The 22432-nt window shown below is 43.3% G+C and overlaps 1 protein-coding gene across 1 annotated transcript in view; it reads right to left on the minus strand.

Moving 5' to 3' along the window:
• Positions 1-22432, minus strand: part of MAN1A2 (mannosidase alpha class 1A member 2) — a 311536-nt gene that overhangs the window by 26440 nt on the left and 262664 nt on the right. The window contains exon 9 of the mRNA XM_077823277.1: positions 18505-18620. Coding sequence (XP_077679403.1) covers positions 18505-18620 — 116 coding nt within the window. The remainder of the gene's footprint in view (positions 1-18504; positions 18621-22432) is intronic.

Below are 22432 nucleotides of genomic sequence, written 5' to 3' on the forward strand. Positions count from 1 at the left end.
AATGGCAATATACAAAAACCTGTAGGAGGAGAACACTTCAATCTCCCTGGACACACAATAGCAGATTTAAAAGTAGCCAGCCTGCAGCAAAAAAACTTCAGGACCAGACTTCAAAGAGAAACTGCTGAGTTTCAATTCATTTGCAAATTTGACACCATCAGCTCAGGATTAAACAAAGACTGTGACTGCCCGGCCAACTACAAAAGCAGTTTCTCCTCCCTTGGTGTTAACATCTCAACTGCTAGAAGAGGGCCTCATCCTCCCTGATCGAACTAACCTCGTTATCCCTAGCCTATTCTTGCTTGCATATTTATACCTGCCTCTGGAAATTTCCATTACATGCATCTGAAGAAGTGGATATTCAACCACGCAAGCTTATGCTCCAATACGTCTGTTAGTCTATAAGATGCCACAGGACTCTTTGCCACTGAAGTTACAAAGTCTGCAACAAGGCTGCAGAACTTAATGATACAAGTTACAGATCTTACAATCGCATTTGAGTGGAGGCTTTACTTAACAGTTGCCATGGAATTTGTTCCCATTCTCTTGTGAAGTACATGATATGCTGATGAAGGTATTTAAATACTGGGGGTTGACATCTGCAGAATAGATTCTGTTCTCTTTTCTTTCTTCATAATCTCTGCAAGGAGAAGGGTATCGCAGCCAGACACAAGTGGAAATGTAAAGGTGGCAATGGTGCTCTCTTCTCCACCCAGTGAGAGTTAGGGGAGTGAAGTATGGGTGAACTCAAAGTTAAGCTCAGTTAAAGACTAAAGTCTACTCAAAGATTAAGGCCTAAACTAAACCTCTTAAAGAGTTTAAAGTAGTTTAAGGACCAGATTGTCAGAAGTCCTTATGGTCATGCCTCATCTGCTGTCTGTGTGACTGGGCAAGTGCCCTTTGATTTGGGAAGTAGTCCCTGAACCCTCTGTGATTTGGGAAGTAGAGGGACTGCTTGCCCCTGTTCTCCTGATTGGAAGCAGGATGACAAGAAAGAGGTAGAGAGAGAGTAGAGTCATGGTCCTCCCCAGTCTACACTATCCCTCAGAGCTGGGCCAAAATAAAGGGGTCAACAATCTGCTCTGTTTTAATGATGGAGCAGATTTTGCATGTCCGATGCACAGATATTGTTCATCACAGGCAGACCCCCTCCTCAGGGATGTGTTTCAGTATCCACAATTTACTCCTAAATGATTAAGGCACCTAAGCTCTTAGCTTAGTCACAGTTTCTGAGCCATCTTTAACACTGAAATCAGCTCAGTGCTAAATATGGCCTTAAGGGCTTATTTGTCTTTAGTTCTTAAGCAGCAAATAAGAGCAGTGCCAGTTCTAATAACCCTTAGCTTCACTTTTCTCTGAGAACTCAGCTGGAGAGTTCCAGGGCACACAAGCCAACATTCTAACTTTGAAAACACAGAACTCATTTTTCTTCACCCACTCCGCCACAGGGGTGTTGTGGGGATTGGTTAATGTCCGTACACAGCTTTGAAAACATAAAGTACTACAAAAATGCTAAATATAAATTACCTTCATCAGTTGGATTGTTTTTCCTTTCTCAGTGAGAACTATAAAACAAACTAAGTTTCACATTCCTTCCTCCATTCATTTTTAAGTTCTGTGAACACACACAAAAATAACTGGACTATGGAAAGAAAGTGCATTTGTACTCTACCCCTTCCACTTCAAAAATGATATGAAGAGATTTTGCTCCAATTTTCCAAAACCAAAGTTAGAAACAACACCCTTAAAGGAAGAGTTGAGAAAGTTATAAGGAACTACAAAAGAGTAGGTAGATTGGAAGCTGGAACTTGGTCTTAAAGGGTATGTCTACACTGCAGTGTAAGCCCAGGGTAAATGGGACTCAAGTCAGCGGTCCCTGGGTTTGAGAACCTAGGGCTTGTCTACAATAACTGCCAACCCTAAGTTAAGAATTTTTTAACCCAGGTCTGAAACCAGGGCTCTGGTGTCCACAATACAGTATGCAGACCTGAGTTCAACCAACTGTATTCCACACTTCCTAGCGCCCTCCTGAAATATATCGCTTTGTTAGTGGTACAGTGTGGGAGAACTTGACCTCCCACACAACATGTTATAGGAAGTTTGAATGGCCTGCCATAACATCCGGCTAAGTCATCAATTTTGGTCTGTGTGCTTCCAACAATGGAAACCAGCAAAATGGAGGAGTCACCATTTCAATAACTTCTTTTGCTTGGGCTTTCGCTCCTTTTTCAGGATGCAGGCAGAGCTTCCATGAGACACTGGTGAGCAGTTTGGCAGTGTTTTCTCACCCATGAAAGGCACCTGACAGAGCTAATAACAGAGCAGGAGGAGGAGGAGGAAGACACAGACATGGCACACGCTGATGCTGCTCCTGACACTCGGTATAGCTGCTGATTCCCCCTACATAGACCAGCTCTTTGGAGCAGGGCCACAAGCACAGGCTGGTGGGATCACATCATCATGTAGACCTGGGATGACTAGCAGTGGGTCCAGAGCTTTTGTATGAAGAAAGCTACATTTCTAGAGCTTTGGGAGCAGCTTGCCTTGTCCCTTCAGGGTAAAGATGCTCGCATGTGGGCAGCCATGCCAGCCCGGAAGCAGCTTGCTATAACTGCCTGGAAGCTGGCTACTGCAGGCTGTCACAGGTTCATTGCCAACCGGTCTGATGTTGGAAAGTTGACTGTGGAAGTTTCGGAAGCAATCAGGCATGTGGGGAACCCCGAGGAGGCAGGCATAAAAGATATTCCTGAAGTAAATTGCTGGCTTCAAGAGAATGGGGTTTCCCAACTGCACAGGGGCCACTGGTGGGACTCATGTGCCCACAGTTTGCCCTCCTCAAGGTGCACAAGCACATAAACCACAAAGAGTACTACTCTATCATTATGCGGGCCCCCATGGACCACAATGGCAGATGTATGAATGTCAGCGTTGGCTGCACTAGAAAAGTTCATGATGCCAAGTTTTCACCAGTTGGGAGTCTATGTTCACAGAGAGCCTGGGACACTATTCCCACCACATGACATTGTCATAAACAGAGTTACTGGCCAACTGTTTTTCTGGGGGACCCCATGTACCGCCTTTGCCTTCTCTTATGAAACATACGCTGATCTCAGAGGCCCTGGCAAAAGAAGGTTTAATTACACTCTGAGCAGGTGTAGCAGAGTGGTTGAATGTGCTTTTGGCAGATTGAATTCCAGCTGGAGATGTCTGCAGACCTATTTGCATTCCAAGTGTCATCAATGCTGTCCACGTTACTGTGGTTTGCTGTGCTCTTCACAAATCTTTTTGAAACCAGAGGTGGGCCATTTCCCTATGACAGCTTTAGGCTGCTGAATTGGTCATAAAGTGCACCTATCACAACTGAAGCTGGATGCACCCAGGCAACCGAAATCATAAGTGCTTTGTGTTCCCACATTATGGACTTGCATGGGCCAACAGAACATGGAGAATAGTACCTTTATGACTGTGCTTGTTTGGTGGGGGAGGGCATTGATTGCTTGTGTGAGAAGGGGGGTTGATTGCCATGCATTGTGCTTTTGAATGACATGACTGCTTATGAAATGGGGGGAGGGGAACGGTATGTCTTGATGTAAATAACTGATGTATGGATTGACATTTATAGCTGTATTGAGACATGGGTTTTGCATACAACCTCCCAGTGGTCCCTGCCCATGTGTTTACCTTTACTATTTGAAATACACATTTTATGATGTGTTGCATGATGGCAATAAAATTTATTTATAAAATAAAAACCTTTATTTTTACACGTGTATTGGAAAAGTACAACATTAAACCACTGTCTGGCAGGCCAGTTGCCATTAGCACTCCAAAACACTATCAACACCAAAAGCTTTAAAAGTAAACAAGAACAAAGTGCATAAACAAGTGCAAACAGTTAAACTATGTACAAGACACGCTCCCCTCACTATTGTGCGTCCTCTATCCCTTCTCCTTCCTTCCACATTTGCCATGCGCTTGGTGCCAGGGCAAGAAGGTAGAGGCGTCCATGGGCAGGGGTTCAGCATGAGGACTGCATGAGGTACATATGCCCTGTCCAGCTGCTAACAGGGCCCAATTTCATGGGCCACCCAGCCATGGAGTTGTCCAAGCTGTTCCTGGAATGCAGGGCAGGGTACTGCAGAGAGGATTTGGGCCATGGTGCAGGTGCAGCAGGAGCCAGGACTCTTGTAGACAGTAGAGACAGCAGCTGCTCAGACAGTTCTCTCTGTTGTGCTCTATGTTCCTCCCGTAATCACCCCTCCTATTCCAGGAACCGCAGAGTGAGGGCCTGCTCCTGCGCCGCTACCCTGTCCTCAAGCTGCGAAGACGGCCTGAGCCTTTTCCACTTGCCTCCTGCATGTCTTTCCTCTTGCCACCAGTCCCTTTGCCTTTGGTACTCGACCTGGTTGTTGAACCCTGTCCAGAACTTCAATCACAAGTTCATCCCAGAAATCCTTCCTCTTGGAATGGTCTGTGAAGGTACGATGAGCCCTCTGCCGTGAGGGCGAGCTGTGGAGGTTCTGACGCCTGTAGAGGTCGAGGGGCCTGCAATAGGAGAAGACACCGAGGGTTACTGTCTCAAATGTGTCAGTGCACGAGCACAGAAACAATTGTTTTGGACTTTCCAGGACAGAAAATGTTAAAATTTGAAACTGAACTTCAGTATATTGGCAGAGGGCTGCCTGGACATAGCTGGGTTAATCCCAGTGAAAGAAGTGCTGAGAGAATGGTATATTAAAAATTAAAACTTTTTTTTTAAAGGGTTTCAGTGAAATGGAGTTTGGGGGGAGGTTGGTGGCTGTGCTACATAAACCTTCCCTATCACTTCAGGCTTTGCACATTCTGGAGGCCATAACAGTTCTTGTGGTGCCCAATTGGCAAAGAGAGGTGTTATTCCAAGCTGCTGGTGGGAAACCAGGTGTGGTTGTCACTGAAATATTCAAATGTATGCAGTGGTGCTGGAACTAAGGGGACTCTGTGCTGCCGCACCCTCTGGCTTGAAGTAGTAATAGACATGGTTTCCATTATCAGCACCCCCACTCAAAAATTGTTCCAGCATCCCTGAATGTATGATAACTGAACAGCATATCTACGAGTGGAGTGGGCTGGTGAGCTACCGAGGTGGCCCTGGAAAATGTGACTACCTATCTGGAGTTCCTACCACAGGAAAAGTCTGCAGCTATCATCACCTGGGATTGGGTCAGAATTCCTGAGGAATCAACAGGATACGGCATTATCTTCCAAATGGCTTAGTGCCTCCCCATGGCTTCTGATACAGTCTGTCAGGACTGCATGCAAACACACAGAACTCCATTATCATCCCTCTTTCCTCCCCCACAGCAAATTTCTGGACTGAATTCAAAGCCCAGTCATATTTGAGACTAATGATTTCATCACCCATAGAAAGCCTGGACTGCATTTAACAGAAATGGACTACATGTGAACCTTTTCCCCCTCCCTCCTGCCCCGTACAGTTCAGTCTTTTCAGGCAGCTCGTTACACTGTTGGGTTGGTATCAAGCAGCGTACATATGGGGAATGTAATATAAGATTCTCATTCTAACAAACCGGAATGTACTAGCAAAACTGCATGCCTTAAATATTCTCTTTTACATGCTCGTTTTGCTGTTTGTGTTTCCCAGACTCCATTTTGAATTCCATGTGGTGGGTGGAGAGTGAGGGGATGCCAAGGTGCTGGCATGCAATCCACCATTAGCAGATACATGCTGCTACCCAGGGCTTATATCTTTTGCACTGGTTCTTAGAGCAGAAACCCCTCCTGTTCCTATATTAGTAAACAGAAAAATGGAGCCAGAAACTTACCAGCCTCTAGGTAGCTTTTCCCTCTTCCATTTCTGATACCAGTCCCGCAGTTGGCTGTTCCTTTGGTGGGGGCATCAAAAAGTTCTTTCGAGCACAGCCCCGGGATGTGCTGCAGCTGCTCCGGCACCAAAGCCTCCTCTAGGATCCATTTCGTTTGCAAAGTCTTTTTATTTGCCACATTTGGTGCCTGCTTGTACCCATCGATTCCCATCCTGGCTTCTCAGGCCAGCAGGACGCCATCCCAGCTGATCAGGTCATTGTACACTGCTGGTGGCTCCATGCTTGGCGCAGTGCCCAGCACCCAGTCAAATTCATCATAAAACTGGCACGATGTTGGTGAGTTGCCAGAGATACAGTTGTGGTCCCTGGTTTTCAAGTACTCAGTCTTGAGCCACTGAATCTGTTCTCTGCGTTAGTCATGGTCCGTTAAATTTCCAATGCTGATGGCATTTTGCTATTTGCTGGTATGAATGGTCAAACCTGGTACTCTTACTAAAATCCACTGTATAACCAAAATCTGGCTGTGCTCCCATGACCATGAAGCAAAACACTGTGTACTGGATTTCTTCTAGTTGGCATTCATTGCAAATGCTGAAGGTTCTCCTAAGGTGGGTTTGCAACTCAATGGTCAGAATAAATAGAAAGGTTAAACGCTAAGCTGCTGCACTGGAACAAGGGGGCTGCTTCCATTTCCCTGGAGTTAACTGGTGATTTTTGGAAGAGAAAGGACAAAGGAAGCCATCCCATTGCATTGTGGGATACTGTTGGAGGACTCCAAGGACCTAAGTCTGTGGGGTGGGGGAAGGCTACATCTACAATGTAAAATGATAGGGCTTGAACCTTGGGTCCAACCTTAACTTGGGCTTTGACCCTCTACCATCATGGGGTCCTAGGACACTGGGTCTGAGCCCGAGTCCAAGAGATTTGTGTGTAGACAGAATGGGGGCTAGGGCTTGAGCCTGAGTCTGAGACCAGGCTTACATTGCAATGTAGATATGCCCAGAGACACAGACCACTTACAAACATATGCTGGCGTCCATGCACTAGAGATCAACTCTGATTAACTATTCTATGGATTTAATAAAACATCCAAAATGTAGTTAGAGAAAACAATCAGCTATTCTTACTGAACATTTGTTTGCACACATATTCCTGCTATATCTAGCAGAATTTCTGACTACAAAAATAGGCCCTGATCCTGAAAGCTGTTCCATATGGGTGGACCCCGATGCACATTTGGACCCACCTTAACTTCCCTGTGACTCCATGCAAGCACAGGGGTCTGCCCATATGGAATCACTGGCAAGACTGGGACCATAAGGAGTAACAATGACAGATATAGTTTTAAGTGTTTGTGGCTGACCACCATGAATAAGAAAAAGAAATGGGGTTTAAATATTCACAGCCCACAGTGATAATGAAATACTTTTGATTCCAACAGTAACCTGGGAGGATGCTAAACAGCAACTGTTAAACATTTTTAAACATGCAGGACCAGTAACTTATACCCAAAAATATCAAAAGAGGCTAAGATGCTGAGATGCTCTCTGAACTACAGATGTTGCTATTTAATAAGTCTTGGAATACTGGGGAAGTTCTAACGGACCAGAAAAAACCTAACATTGTGCCAAAAATTAAAAAGGGTAATGGGATGAACTGGGTAACTACAGACCAGATTAATCTGACATCAGTTTCAAGCAAAATCATGGAAAGGCTCAGATAGGACGCAATCAGTAAAGAGCTAGAAACAGCAGCAAACTAATGCAAATCAACATAGCTTTATAGAAAATAGGTCTTCTCAAAAACGTTTGAAACATTTTAAAAATTAAATCACAAGTTTGACAAAAGTAACTGTGTTGACATAATAGACTTCAGTAATGCATTTGACTTACACATGTATGATCTTCTGATTAAAAATATATATAAAATCTATGTAGCACATAGTAAATGGATTAAAAACTGGCTAACTGACCCATCACAAAACACAATTACAAATGGAGGATCATTATCCAATGCGCGTGTTACAGTGGGGCCTCTTAGGCAGAGGCCTGTACTCTTAAGTTGTCCAAAGCAACAAAATTAAAAGTCAGAGTGTTATATAAAACTGTATGGAAAAAGGTACAAAAGGGAGACAGAAAACCTGAATTAGTCAAAACAAGAGTCTACTGATACCACCCAAGGTGGTATCAAGGTGGTACCAAGGTGTTAAGAGCAGGACTGGTAAACAAGAGGAGAATGGAATTAGAAGCTAATGAAGCAAAACTGAAGTGTCAGAAATTAGGTCCCATTGGTGGGCCAAATAATGAGGGGATGAACTATTTCACCCATCATTTCCTTTTGGAGTCCTTAAAAATAAGACTTCATGAGGGATCAAAATTTTTGGAGGCTGGGTGGACCGAAAGGCTCGTGAAGGGAGTGTGTGGTGGTGTAGCAGTGTTTTGGTGCTTGTTGGGGGTTTGTTTTGCTGTGGGTGGTGGTGTTTTGGTCTGGTTTGTGTTTCCCGGACTAATAGGACTTAGGTGAGAAGGCTATGACAGATACAGAGGCAGCAGTGGTACTGACCCAAGTAGTGGAAGACACAATGAAGATGACTGGATGTAGAAGCTGTGGCATGTACATGATCCTGGAGGGGGTACCTGAAAAGAGTTTTGTCTGCATGAAGTACCGCCTGATAGAGGTGATGAAGAAAAGATCCAAGGATTGGAGATACAGGTGGAAACCCTGGTTGAGTTTAGAAGGGGTTCGAGTGGATGATGGAGCAAAGACATAAGGAGGCTGAAGGGAAAAGCTCAGACTTGCAGATGGAAGCAGGACCAAAGAACTCTGAGGGGAGACTACTGGGTGAGGAAAGTGGACAGTGGAAGCATGTGACTAAGAAAACCAGGCAGAGGAAAAGACGGGCTAGTGAAGGAGAAACAGAGCTCAGGAACAGGTTTGCGGAGTTGGAAAATGAAGAAGGGGCACAACAGGTAGTCACTGAAGGTGAGAGGGCAAGGAAGAAGAGAAGAGCAGCTAGTCCTATAGGAAGAGGGCAAGAGTCAGTGGAGATAAAAATAGCAAATATGAGCCCCAGGAGGATACGGGATGGGTTGCAGACGATTGCAAGGGACAATAGGAATCAAGAGGACTTGCAGCCAGAGGGAACAGGGGATAGACTGGAGAATCGCACCATCACCAGGAAAAGGTAGGTCTACGTGATTGGGGACTCCTCACTGAGAAGAACAGACAGGCCTGTAACAAGAGCTGATCCAGAGAACAGAAGGGTGTGCTGTCTGCCAGGTGCTAAGATACAGGATGTGGACCTGAGGCTGAAGAGGATCCTAATGGGAGCGGGAAAGAATCCACTGATTGTCCTTCATATGGGAACAAATGATACGGCTAGATTCTTGCTGGAACGTATCAAGGGTGACTATGCTAAGCTGGGGAAAACGCTTAAGGAAATTGAGGCTCAGGTGATCTTCAGTGGGATTCTGCCTGTTCCTAGAGAAGGGCAACAAAGGTCTGACAAATTATGATGCTCAACAGATGCCTCAGGCAGTGGTGCTACAAGGAGGGCTTTGGATGTATGGCCACTGGAAGGCATTCATGGACAGAGGAGTGTTCTCTCGGGATGGACTTCACCTGAGTGAGGAGGGAAATAGACTTCTAGGATGGAGGCTGGCACAACTGGTTAAGAGAGCTTTAAACTAGGAATCTGGGGGAGATGGTTGGGAGATGTCCAGGTAATCTCCATGCTGGATTTTAACATTGAGAGGGAAGAAAACAAAGTAAGAAAGGATACAGCCATGGGTAGGAGAATGGACATAAGGAGGAAAGATAGTGTACATACCAGTCTAATAGGTCATACTGGCGGTAGAATGTCTGTGCCTAATTGTGTAAAGAATGTGAGAGAGGCCAAACAGCAAAAATTAAGATGTTTGTACACTAATGCAAGGAACATAGGTAACAAAATAGAGGAACTAGAGCTACTGGTGCAGGAAGTGAAACCAGATATTATAGGGATAACAGAAACATGGTGGAATAGTAGTCATGACTGGAGTACTGGTATTGAAGGGTATGTGCTGTTTAGGAAAGACAGAAATAAAGGCAAAGGTGGTGGAGTAGCATTGTATATCAGTGATGAGGTAGACTGCAAAGAAATAAAAAGTGATGGAATGGATAAGACAGAGTCTGTCTGGGCAAAAATCACACTGGGGAAGAAAGCTACTAGAGCTTCCCCTGGGATAGTGCTTGGGGTGTGCTATAGACCGCTGGGATCCAATTTGGATATGGATAGAGACCTCTTTAATGTTTTTAATTAAGTAAATACTAATGGAAATTGTGTGATCGTGGCAGACTTTAACTTCCCAGATATAGACTGGAGGACAAGTGCTAGTAATAATAATAGGGCTCAGATTTTCCTGGATGCGATAGCTGATGGATTCCTTCACCAAGTAGTTGCTGAACTGACAAGAGGGGATGCCATTTTAGATTTGGTTTTGGTGAGCAGTGAGGACCTCATAGAAGAAATGGTTGTTGGGGCAACCTTGGTTCGAGCGATCATGAGCTAATTCAGTTCAAACTAAATGGAAGGAAAAACAAAAATAGATCTGTGACTAGGGTTTTTGATTTCAAAAAGGCTAACTAAAAAAAATTAAGGAAATTAGTTAGGGAAGCGGATTGGACTGAAAAACTTGTGGATCTAAAGGCGGAAGAGGCCTGGAATTACTTCAAGTCAAAGTTGCAAAATTATCAGAAGCCGGCGTCCCAAGAAAGGAGAAAAAATTCATAGGCAGGAGTTGCAGACCAAGCTGGATGAGCAAGCATCTCAGAGAGGTGATTACGAAAAAGCAGAAAGCCTACAAGGAGTGGAAAATGGGAGGGATTAGCAAGGAAAGCTACCTTATTGAGGTCAGAACATGTAGGGATAAAGTGAGAAAGGTCAAAAGCCATGTAGAGTTGGACCTTGCAAAGGGAATTAAAAACAATAGTAAAAGGTTCTATAGCCATATAAATAAGAAGAAAACAAAGAAAGAAGAAGTGGGGCTGCTAAACACTGAGGATGGAGTGGAGGATAAGGATAATCTAGGCATGGCCCAATATCTAAACAAATATTTTGCCTCAGTCTTTAATGAGGCTAATGAGGGGCTTAGGGATAATGGTAGGATGACAAATGGGAATGAGGAAATGGAGGTAGATATTACCACATCCGAGGTAGAAGACAAACTTGAACAGCTTAATGGGATTAAATCGGGGGGCCTAGATAATCTTCATCCAAGAATATTAAAGGAACTGGCACATGAAATTGCAAGCCCATTAGCAAAAATTTGTAATGAATCTGTAAACTCAGGGGTTGAACTGTATGACTGGAGAATTGCTAACGTAATTCCTATTTTTAAGAAATGGGAAAAAAGTGATCCGGGTAACTACAGGCCTGTTAGCTTGACATCTGTAGTATGCAAGGTCTTGGAAAAAATTTTGAAGGAGAAAGTAGTTAAGGACATTGAGGTCAACGGTAATTGGGACAAAATACAACATGGTTTTACAAAAGGTAGATCGTGTCAAACCAACCTGATCTCCTTCTTTGAGAAATTAACAGATTTTTTAGATAAAGGAAACGCAGTGGATCTAATTTACCTCGATTTCAGTAAGGCATTTGATATGGTTCCACATCGGGAATTATTAGCTAAACTGGAAAAGATGGGGATAAATATGTAAATTGAAAAGTGGATAAGGAACTGGTTAAAGGGGAGACTACAACGGGTCACACTCAAAGGTGAACTGTCAGGCTGGAGGGAGGTTACTAGTGGAGTTCCTCAGGAATCTGTTTTGGGACCAATCTTATTTAATCTTTTTATTACTGACCTTGGCACAAAAAGCGGGAATGTACTAATAAAATTTGCGGATGACACAAAGGTGGGAGGCATTGCCAATACAGAGAAGGACCGGGATATCATACAGGAGGATCTGGATGACCTTGTAAACTGGAGTAATAGTAATAGGATGAAATTTAATAGTGAAAAGTGCAAAGTCATGCATTTAGGGATTAATAACAAGAATTTTTGTTATAAACTGGGGACACATCACTTGGAAGTAACAGAGGAGGAGAAGGACCTCGGATCACAGGATGATCACAGGATGACTATGAGCCACCAATGTGATATAGCCCTGAAAAAAGCTAACGCGGTCTTGGGATGCATCAGGCGAGGTATTTCCAATACAGATAAGGAGGTGTTAATACCGTTATACAAGGCACTGGTGAGACCTCATCTGGAATATTGTGTGGAGTTCTGGTCTCCCATGTTTAAGAAAGATGAATTCAAACTGAAACAGGTACAGAGAAGGGCTACTAGGATGATCCGAGGAATGCCTTATGAAAGGAGACTCAAAGAGCTTGGCTTGTTTAGCCTAACCAAAAGAAGGCTGAAGGGAGATATGATTGCTCTCTACAAATATATCAGTGGGATAAATAGCACGGAGGGAGAAGAATTATTTAAGCTCAGTACCAATGTGGACACAAGAACAATTTGATATAAACTGGCCATCAGGAAGTTTAGACTTGAAATTAGACGAAGGTTTCTAACCATCAGAGGAGTGAAGTTCTGGAACAGCCTTCTAAGGGAAGCAGTGGGGGCAAAAGACATATCTGGCTTCAGGACTAAGCTTGATAAGTTTATGGAAGGTATGATATGATGAGATAGCTTAATTTTGGCAATTAACTGATCTTCAACTATTAGTGGTAGATATGCCCAATGGCCTGTGATGGCATGTTAGATGCTGAGTTACTACAGAGAATTCTTTCCTGGGTGTCTGGCTGGTGAGTCTTGCCCACATGCTCAGGGGTTAGCTGACTGCCATGGGGTTAGGAAGGAATTTTCCTCCGGGGCAGATTGGCAGAGCCCCTGGGGGTTTTTCGCCTTCCTCTGCAGCGTGGGGCATGGGTCACTTGCTGGAGGATTCTCTGCACCTTGAAGTCTTTAAACCATGATTTAAGGACTTCAATAGCTCAGACATAGGTTAGGGGTTTGTTAGAGGAGTGGGTGGGTGAGATTCTGTGGCCTGCGTCACGCAGCAGGTCAGACTAGATAATCATAATGGTCCCTTCTGACCTTAAAGTCTATGAGAAAGGAGCAATCTTCACCACCATGGCTCCCACCACTATCACTTGGAACTCCAGGAGCCACTGTGACACTATTGGACTTTCACCCTTCTGATCCTGAGAGATGTCCTGTCCACACTGGGCCAGTGAGAGAAACCCACATGGTATCACCCTCTTTACTGGCCCCAGCTAAATCACCTGAAACGTGAGATTTGGGTTCCTGCTGCCATCCCTATCGCATGTGTCCTTTTCCTTCACACACCTTATTTCTTCTCTTTCCTCTCTTTTTGCTTTCTGTTAAATGAGAACTTGGCTTAGTTGGCCAAGACTGCATCTTTTGCAACATTGCTGTGAGCCAGTAATCAGAGAGGCAATGAAAGCAATATCTTAAACAGACCGATTCTGATATGAGTTTTCTAGGCTTTGGAGTGGCTGATAAGACAGTGTGCTGTGCCTGTGTTTCTTCAGCTGAAAGGTTGCAAGTGTGAAAGTCAGAGCCAGAGACAGAAGCTGCATTTTATATCTTTGCAGTTCTTTTCTCTCCTTTTGTATGTGTTCATCTTGTTGTGTTTTTCCCAAAAAGGACATCTTTACTGGCTTTAATATCCTCTAAAAGACTGTCAGACTGGGGTTTTTTTCCTTGTAAAATCTCTCTACATCTAAAGGGAAGGGGAACAAGGACCATTCTTAAAATAAAAGCCTTATTTATTACTTTACATTTCAAATCCTTTAAATGCTATTCCTTCTTTTTTGTAACTTTAATAAAAGATTATAAGATTTTTAAAGGTGTGTTTGCCATTGTAAGCAAGCTGAGGACTCTGTACTCAAAAACTGGAACCATGTTTAAATGTTTAGAGCTGTACAGTGAAAGGATAAAGTAGACCACTGTGACTCTCTGAATTTATTTAATTCCATCAAAATTAACACAACAGATCCCACAGGGATCAGATCTTGGTCCAATGCTATTCAGTATTAATAATCTGGAAGAAAATATAAAATCACTGCTGAAAGTTTTCAGGTAACACAAAAATTGGCAGAGTTGTTAACAGTCATAAAGACAGGTCAGTTCTACAGAGCAGTGTAAAACAAATAATAAGCTAGGCATACTTGAAAAGCATGTGTTTTAATATAGCTAAATGCAAGGCCATACATAGAATCATAGGACTGGAAGGGACCTCGAGAGATCATCTAGTCCAGTCCCCTGCACTCATGACAGGACGAAGTATTATCTAGACAAGTGGTTCTCAAACTTTTTTTTCGTGGACCAACTGAAAATTGCTGAGGGTCTCAGCAGACCACTTAATGAACTTTCCAAATGTTGTTTGTACCATTAGCTAACTATTGTAAAGGGCTTTGGATAAAAGCGCTATATAAAAAATACTTAATAAACTTTGTTTGTTCTACAAATAAAATCACACAACTCGTATTTTCATATCAGTAGTCTTACCTTTCTAATGTGATGGATGTGCCCTCTCCCCCTCACCGCAGCAGCCCCTGAGCTGGGGCTGGGAAGGAGGGGGGTCTCTCCCCAGCAGCCACAGCCCTGGAGCTGGGGAAAGTAGCGTCTTTCTCTGGCCGCTGCAGCCCTGCATGTCCCAAATTCCCCCCACCCCCTCTTCTCACCCTTCTGCCCCCTCCCACCTACCCCCTATTTCCCCCAAGTCCACCACCTCACCGTACATGTGCATCCTCTCCAGGGTCCAGGCAGCTAATTAGTGAAGCCACACCTACACTGCTCCACTAATTAGGTGGGTGGCCATTCATTCTCTTGTGTGTGGCCACCCAGACGTGCACCTTAGAGGGAACTATCCGCAGTTGGATGGAGCTGAATGGAGCTCACCTGAATGGAGCTCACGGACGAATGGTGATCCACAGACCACAGTTTGAGAACCTCTGGTCTCGACCATCCCTGACAGGTGTTTGTCAAACCTGCTCTTAAAAATCTCCAATGATGGAGATTCCACAATCTCCCTAGGCAACTTATTCCAGTGCTTAACCACCCTGAGAGGACGTTTTTCCTAATGTCCAACCTAAACCTCCCTTGCTGCAATTTAAGCCCACTGCTTCTAGTACTATCCTCAGAGGTTAAGAAAAATAATTTTTCTCCCTCCTCCTTGTAACAACCTTTTATGTACTTGAAAACTGTTATCATGTCCCGGCTCAGTCTTCTCTTTTCCTGACTAAACAAAGCCAATTTTTTCAATCTTCCCTCATAGGTTATGTTTTCTAGACCTTTAATCTTTTTTGTTGCTCTTCTCTGGACTTTTTCCCATTTGTCCACATCTTTCCTGAAATGTGGTGCCCAGAACTGGACACAATACTCCAGCTGAGGCCTAATCAGTGTGGAACAGAGAGGAATTACTTCTCGTGTCTTGCTTACAACACTCCTGCCAATACATCCCTGAATGATGTTTGCTTTTTCTGCAACAGTGTTACACTGTTGACTCATATTTAGCTTATGGTCCATTATGACCCCCATATCCCTTTCTGCAGTACTCCTTCCTAGACAGTCATTTCCCATTTTGTATGTGTGCATCTGATTGTTCCTCCCTAAATGGAGTACTTTGCATTTTTCCTTATTGAATTTCATCCTATTTACTTCAGACCACCTAGGAATCAAGAATATAGGTCACATTTATAGGATGGGGGATTGTATTTTGGAAAGCAGTGACTGAGAAAACGACTGTGGTTTTGGGACATAGCCAACTGATCACACTTTAAAAAGGACACTGACGAATTGGAAAAGGTTCAGAAAAGAATAATTCAAGCTCTGGAAAATCTGCCTTACTGTGAGAGAATAAAGAAGCTCAATCTATTTAGTTTATCCACAAGAAGGTTACGAGATGACTTGATCACTGCCTGTAAGTGTTTACATGGGGAGAAGATTTCTGATAATAGAGGGCTCTTTAATTTAGCCAACGCATAACAAGATCCAATAGCTGGAAGCTGAAGCGAAAAGAATTCAAAGTGGAGACAAGGTGTGTTTTGGTTCTGAAAGTGTTTTAAACATAGGACAGACAGAAATTAGAAAACAGGTGTCTGTTTTATTTGTAAAGTATTACAATACCCAAGAACAGGCATTGTTTTAAAATGCTGACAGAAAATGAACTAACACACAAACACCTTGTATTAAGGAAAACAAAAGTTTAGAAACCATAGGCTACAGGTGGAAAATGAATGCTATTGAGTTAGAAAGTTTGAGACTCAAGAGTGTCTGAATAGATAGGGCACTGGACTGGGACTCAGGAGCAATGTTCCCTCTAATTTTTTCCATCCATGTGTGGAATGAATTTTGATATGTGCACCAATATGGAGGTAATGTGCATGTGTGCCACCAGTAGAAACAAAAAACCTAGATATAATATATATTTTTAAAAAGTTACCATATGGATAATTACTCCAGCCAGGACAAGTTAGGCATTTTAGAATTCGCTACTCAAAGAATTAAATTTAAGTATAAAAGAGAAATAAAATGATGAAATGCACAGACCAGTCAAAAAACTAAAATAACACACTTTGAAAGAATAAAATTACAGAGAATATATGTGCATTGCAGGAAGTAGCAAGAAAAACAACAACAACAACACCACAAGTATGTGTTGGGAGGTGAGTGTGAAAGAGAGAGAGTGTGTGTGTGTGACTGTGTGTGTGAGAGAGAGAGTGAGACAGTGTGTGTGTTTGTGTGTGTGTGAGAGTCTGTGTGTGTGTGAGAGACACAGAGCCAGTTTGTGCGTGTGTGTGTGTGAGAGAGACACACACACACACACATACACAGAGACAGTGTGTGTATATGTGTGTGGGAGACAGAGACAGAATGTGTGTGTGAGACAGAGAGAGAGAGAGAGACACTCTGTGTGTGTGTGTGTGTGTGTGTGTGTGTAAAAGATGGAGACAGCAAGCAGGAAGGTCCCAGGAGCAGCTGGCCAGGGACTCCAAGGCTGCAGAGCAGTTGGTGGAGGGGCACCTGAACACAAGTCACTGGATGTGTGTGGCTCTACTGATCAAATGCATGGCACTTGATTGACTCTTGGGTGGCCAAGCAGCTTACAGAGTACACTGCCTACGTTCTATTCTTTGCTCTACTGCTGATCTGCTATGCAACCATAAGCAAGTTACCTTTCTGCACCCCTGCTTCCCATCTCATGCTTTGTCTGTCTTGTCTCTTTAGACTGTAAGTTCTTTGGGGGCAGGGACTGTCTCTTCTTAAAGGTTTATGCACCACATAACATAGTGGGGCCCTTATTTCAGCTGGAACCTACAGTTGCTATCGGAACACAAATATTAATAATAAATAATCAAATATTTCCTTCAAGAAAATTCTCACTGTATTAAAATTTGCGTATCAGGTGACTGATACTGAGATACTGTACACTATCCCTCTGCCTTTGTACTGTGTGGGCCAAATTAGGGTCAACATTCAACAAAGAAGATTATGTTTGAAACCACTAGAGTGTAATTACATGAACAGTGTATCAGAGCATTAGTACAGAGGTCCCCAAACTATGGGGCGCGCCCCTAGGGAGGCATAGAGGAACGTTTGGGGGGGCCACCTGGGGCTTGGGCCAGCTCCCACAGGCCAGCTCCCACCGGGCCACCCAGTTCTGCTGCTGGCCCTGGCTCCAGCTGCTGGCCCTGCACCCAGGGCCCTGGTTGCCAGCTATGCACCTGGGGCCCCAGCTGCTGGCCCCAGACCGTGAGGTAAAAAGCTTGGGAACTGCTGCATTAGTAGTATGCCTGGAATGATACTGTGTCTGCCTACAGAGATGTTTCAAAGATTATCCAACAATGTATGAAAATCTATATTCTAGTACTATATTTAATTGGTGATCATACTCATCAAGGTGGATGGCTTAAACATTTAAAATGTTTTAAAGAAAAAACCTTGTCATTAGCCTCCTGACTCTTGACAAGGAGTCCCATTCCCCCCAGTCTGATCTGGAAGGAAAAAATTAAGCCACAGATCATCCTAGGAGTGGACTATGCATGACGCATAGTTACCAGAAGCAGGAAGAGAGAGAGAAAGAGAGCAAGCCTAATTTCAGTACTATGCTGACACCACTCAACATTAAGATCCAGCAAGATCACATTACAAGGTGGCATGAAAAACACTGCAAAGAGAGTCACAGTGGGAGGACACTGGTTTGTACCGTCTACACAACTACAAAGTAAATATTTTGTATAACATCTGAATGCTTTCCAAAACAATTTAAGGAATAAAAAATTCAGGACCCCAATTCCTAGTGTCATTACATACACTTAACTGGCAAGAAGACTAACCATGATGTCCTGGGGAATTTTGCACATATAAGGTTGTAGGGTCAGTCCCAATTAAACTTCACCTCGATTTTCTGTAGCTAAGCATTTTGAAGGAGTTGATATCTTTTAGTAAGATAATCTGCACTAAATAGATTCCACTGAAATTTTTTTTCTTAAACTACATAAGAGGAAAGCTTTCTGTGGTATTCTTGGAGCCTTAAAAACAACCAAATTGCTTTCCAAGTAGACTTAATAAAACAGGTAAAGTCCTGTGCTTCCCAGTTATCAAAATGGTTTTTTCAATGGCACTATTTCGATCCATAGAAAAACTCAGTGGATTATAATCACCTCAATAGCATCGTCATACATTTTCCTTGCCTCCGTGTCCATTTTGTCTGACATCAGCCAGGCTTTCAATAAGTATTCATAAAAACTGTCTCCCAGCCCGCCCACGGATGTGTGATCTGTAACAGAGAAAAAGAGAATAAAATGTAGGGGATTTTAATACAGTGCCACCTTGGATTTATCCAGGACAAAATTCTACATTTTATTTAAAAGCCCCTACCGGTTTTAAACCATCATTATTTTAATCCAGTTCAGCAGCTATTTCCCCTCAAACCTTTTATTTCATTTTCTTGGAATCTGTCCCACAGCAGGCATCAGTTTTCCTACCGTGCATGTTCAGTATTTCTCATTCTGTGTCAACTGCACAGTAAAGCTGACCCTTCCACGTCACAGATTTAATTTAAGGAATGTTTTGGCTCCATTATACAGAACTTACCCTTTTCATTGGTTGTTGTTGTTGTCGTTTTAAATAAATAAGAATGTATACTCTCAGATTCAGTAGCAGCAATATAGTTGGAACTCGTAGCTATATAAATTGTTCAAACCCATGAGGAATCTGTTCTTTCAAGGACATTTTTATTATTCATCATGAAACAGTAACTTACAGAACCTTGGGGGGAGGGATAGCTCAGTGGTTTGAGCATTGGCTTGCTAAACCCAGGGTTGTGAGCTCAATCCTTGAGGGGGCCATTTAGGAATCTGGGGCAAAAATTGGGGATTGGTCCTGCTGTGAGCAGGGGGTTGGACTAGATGACCTCCTGAGGTCCCTTCCAACCCTGATATTCTATGATTCTATGACTCATATTCATATTCTTTCACAGTTAAATTGGTGACTACTTTCCTTTGCAGAATACAGTGCAAGCCTTGTTCTGTTACCCCAGGTATAGTTCAACTGGAGTTGGGTAACTGAACAAGGCATGCACTGTTCACTACATTGTTAGCTGTGCTTTCTTGCATATCTATTAGAATCCAACACCAATGAATGCTGGGTCTCCTTAAGTACATACACAGTGATCCTTACTGTGATGATTTCAAGGGCTGCTTATCCTCAGAAGTCACATTCATTACATTCAAATGCATGTTCACATGCACCCACAGACAGCACTTTAAGGACATCAGAGAACACCTGTGACGATTTGGAGAATCTATGTACATAATGCATGCTGTTTGATATTGGGGACTCTCCATGTGTACCTGTGTTAGACCACGAGTTTTACTTTCAATGTGGGGTTTGTTTTCCTTCTCTGCTGTTTTTTACCTTCATATTAAGCTAAAACCCACAGGAGGTGACAGAAGCTCTTGCCAAGGAAATTAAAATAAATAAAAAGAGGGTTTTTTAGGCCATGTCAACACTAACACTTTTGTTGGTAAAACTTTTGTTGGTCAGGGGTGTGGAAAAAACACACCCTTGACTGACATAAGTTACACTAACAGAAGCGTCAGTGTGGATGGCGCTATATTGGTGGGAGATGCTCTCGCCCGACATAGCTACTGCCACTCATTGGGGGTGGTTTAATTATGTTGGCATAGAGCAGCTACACTGGAGACCTTACAGGGGTGCAGCTGCAGCAGTACAGCTGTGCTGCCGTAAGGTCTGTAGTGTAGACATAGCCTTAGTTACATAAATGAAAAGGGAATAAGGAAGGATGAGGTTGAGCTGCTACACAGTGTGGATGGGAAGGAGATTAAAGATAATCTACGTATGGCCCCCAAACCAAATGAATACTTGGCCTCAGTTTTCAGTAAGGATGATAAAATAGAGCATGTGCATGAAGACAGTATGGCTGATGGAAATGAGTGTCTAGAACTGGAAATTACCACACGAGGTTGAAGAAAAACTTTAAGAGCTTAATGTGCTCAAACGGTGGAGATTGGGTAATTTTCATCCCAGAATACTGAAAGAACTGGCATATGAGATTCCTAGTCCAGGAGCAAGGATTTTTAATAAATCTATTTTGGGGGTAGTACCATATGACTAGAGAATGACTAACATTGTACTTATATTTAAGAAAAGGGGAAAAAAGTGATCCAGGCAATTACAGACCTGTTAGTCAGACCATAACAGGGTTCAAAAAAGAACTAGATAAATTCATGGAGGATAGGTTCATTAATGGCTATTAGCCGGGGTGGGCAGGAATGGTGTCCCTAGCCTCTGTTTGCCAGAAGCTGGGAATGAGCAACAGGGGATGGATCACTTGATGATTACCTGTTCTGTTCATTCCCTCTGGGGCACCTAGCCCTGGCCACTGTCAGAAGACAGGATACTGACTAGATGGACCTTTGGTCTGACCCAGTAAGGCCATTCTTATGTTCTCAGTAGCATGCAAGGTTTTAGAGAAAATTGTGAAGAAAAGAACAATTAAATTCATCGAGGTAAGTGGTAAAGAGGATGGAACGCAACATGGGTTTAGCAAAGGCAGACAATGCCAGATTAACCAGATTTCCTTCTTTGAGAAAATAACTGATTTTTTACATAAGGGAAGTCAGTAGATCTAATATATTTGGACTTCAGTAAAGTGTTTGATGTCCCCTGTGGGTCCAGGGACAGAATAGGCCCACTGCTCCTCCTGCATGTCATAAAAGGTGACTAAGAGGGGCTGCCTGGAAAGGGATGGGCTCCACTAGGTTAGAAATTTGCCCAAGACACACCATATGATGAGCAAGTCAACAATGTCCATACCGGACTGATCGCAGCCTGGGTTAATAATGACCGAGCCATCCATCTCCCACGAGGGCAGACGCGATAACTATACTACTGGTGTAACCCCATCAAAGAGGATCCGTGGAAGAGATAACATCACCATAGCCACATGGAATGTAAGTACATTGAGACAAATAGGGAGGCTGAAAGAACTCATGTACAAAATGGAACAATACACCTGGCACCTCCTAGAAATCTCTGAGGTCAGATGGAAGAACTTTGGAGAGGTACTAACGGTAGAAGGCTATGTACTCTATTACAGTGGAGAGGACAGGTTTCAGAGTAACAGCCATGTTAGTCTATATTCGCAAAAAGAAAAGGAGTACTTGTGGCACCTTAGAGACTAACCAATTTATTTGAGCATAAGCTTTCGTGAGCTACAGCTCACTTCATCGGATGCATACTGTGGAAAGTGTAGAAGATCTTTTTATACACACAAAGCATGAAAAAATACCTCCCCCCATCCCACTCTCCTGCTGGTAATAGCTTATCTAAAGTGATCACTCTCCTTACAATGTGTATGATAATCAAGGTGGGCCATTTCCAGCACAAATCCAGGGTTTAACAAGAGCGTCTGGGGGGGGTAGGTAAAAACAAGGGGAAATAGGTTACCTTGCATAATGACTTTGCCACTCCCAGTCTCTATTCAAGCCTAAGTTAATTCTATCCGATTTGCAAATGAATTCCAATTCAACAGTTTCTCGCTGGAGTCTGGATTTGAAGTTTTTTTGTTGTAATATTGCAACTTTCATGTCTTTAATCGTGTGACCAGAGAGATTGAAGTGTTCTCCGACTGGTTTATGAATGTTATAATTCTTGATATCTAGGACACTAAGCTTTCTAAACTACTACATGCCACAAGGGGCCACAGCAATAGTTCCCTCAACCCACCCAGCAATATTGTTAACCTATCCAACTATACTCTCAGCCCAGCAGAAGCAGCTGTCCTATCTCGGGGCCTCTCCTTCTGCCCCTCCACCCCCACGAACATGATACAGTTCTGTGGTGACCTAGAATCCTATTTTCGACGTCTCCAACTCAAGAAATATTTCCAACATACCTCTGAACAACATACTAATCCACAGAGACCTCCCTACCAACACTACAAAAAGAAGGATTCTAGGTGGACTCCTCCTGAAGGTCGAAACAGCAGACTGGACTTCTACATAGAGTGCTTCTGCCGACGTGCACGGGCTGAAATTGTGGAAAAGCAGCATCACTTGCCCCACA

Source organism: Eretmochelys imbricata, chromosome 1, assembly GCF_965152235.1.
Source record: "Eretmochelys imbricata isolate rEreImb1 chromosome 1, rEreImb1.hap1, whole genome shotgun sequence".
Taxonomy (NCBI): Eukaryota; Metazoa; Chordata; order Testudines; family Cheloniidae; genus Eretmochelys; species Eretmochelys imbricata.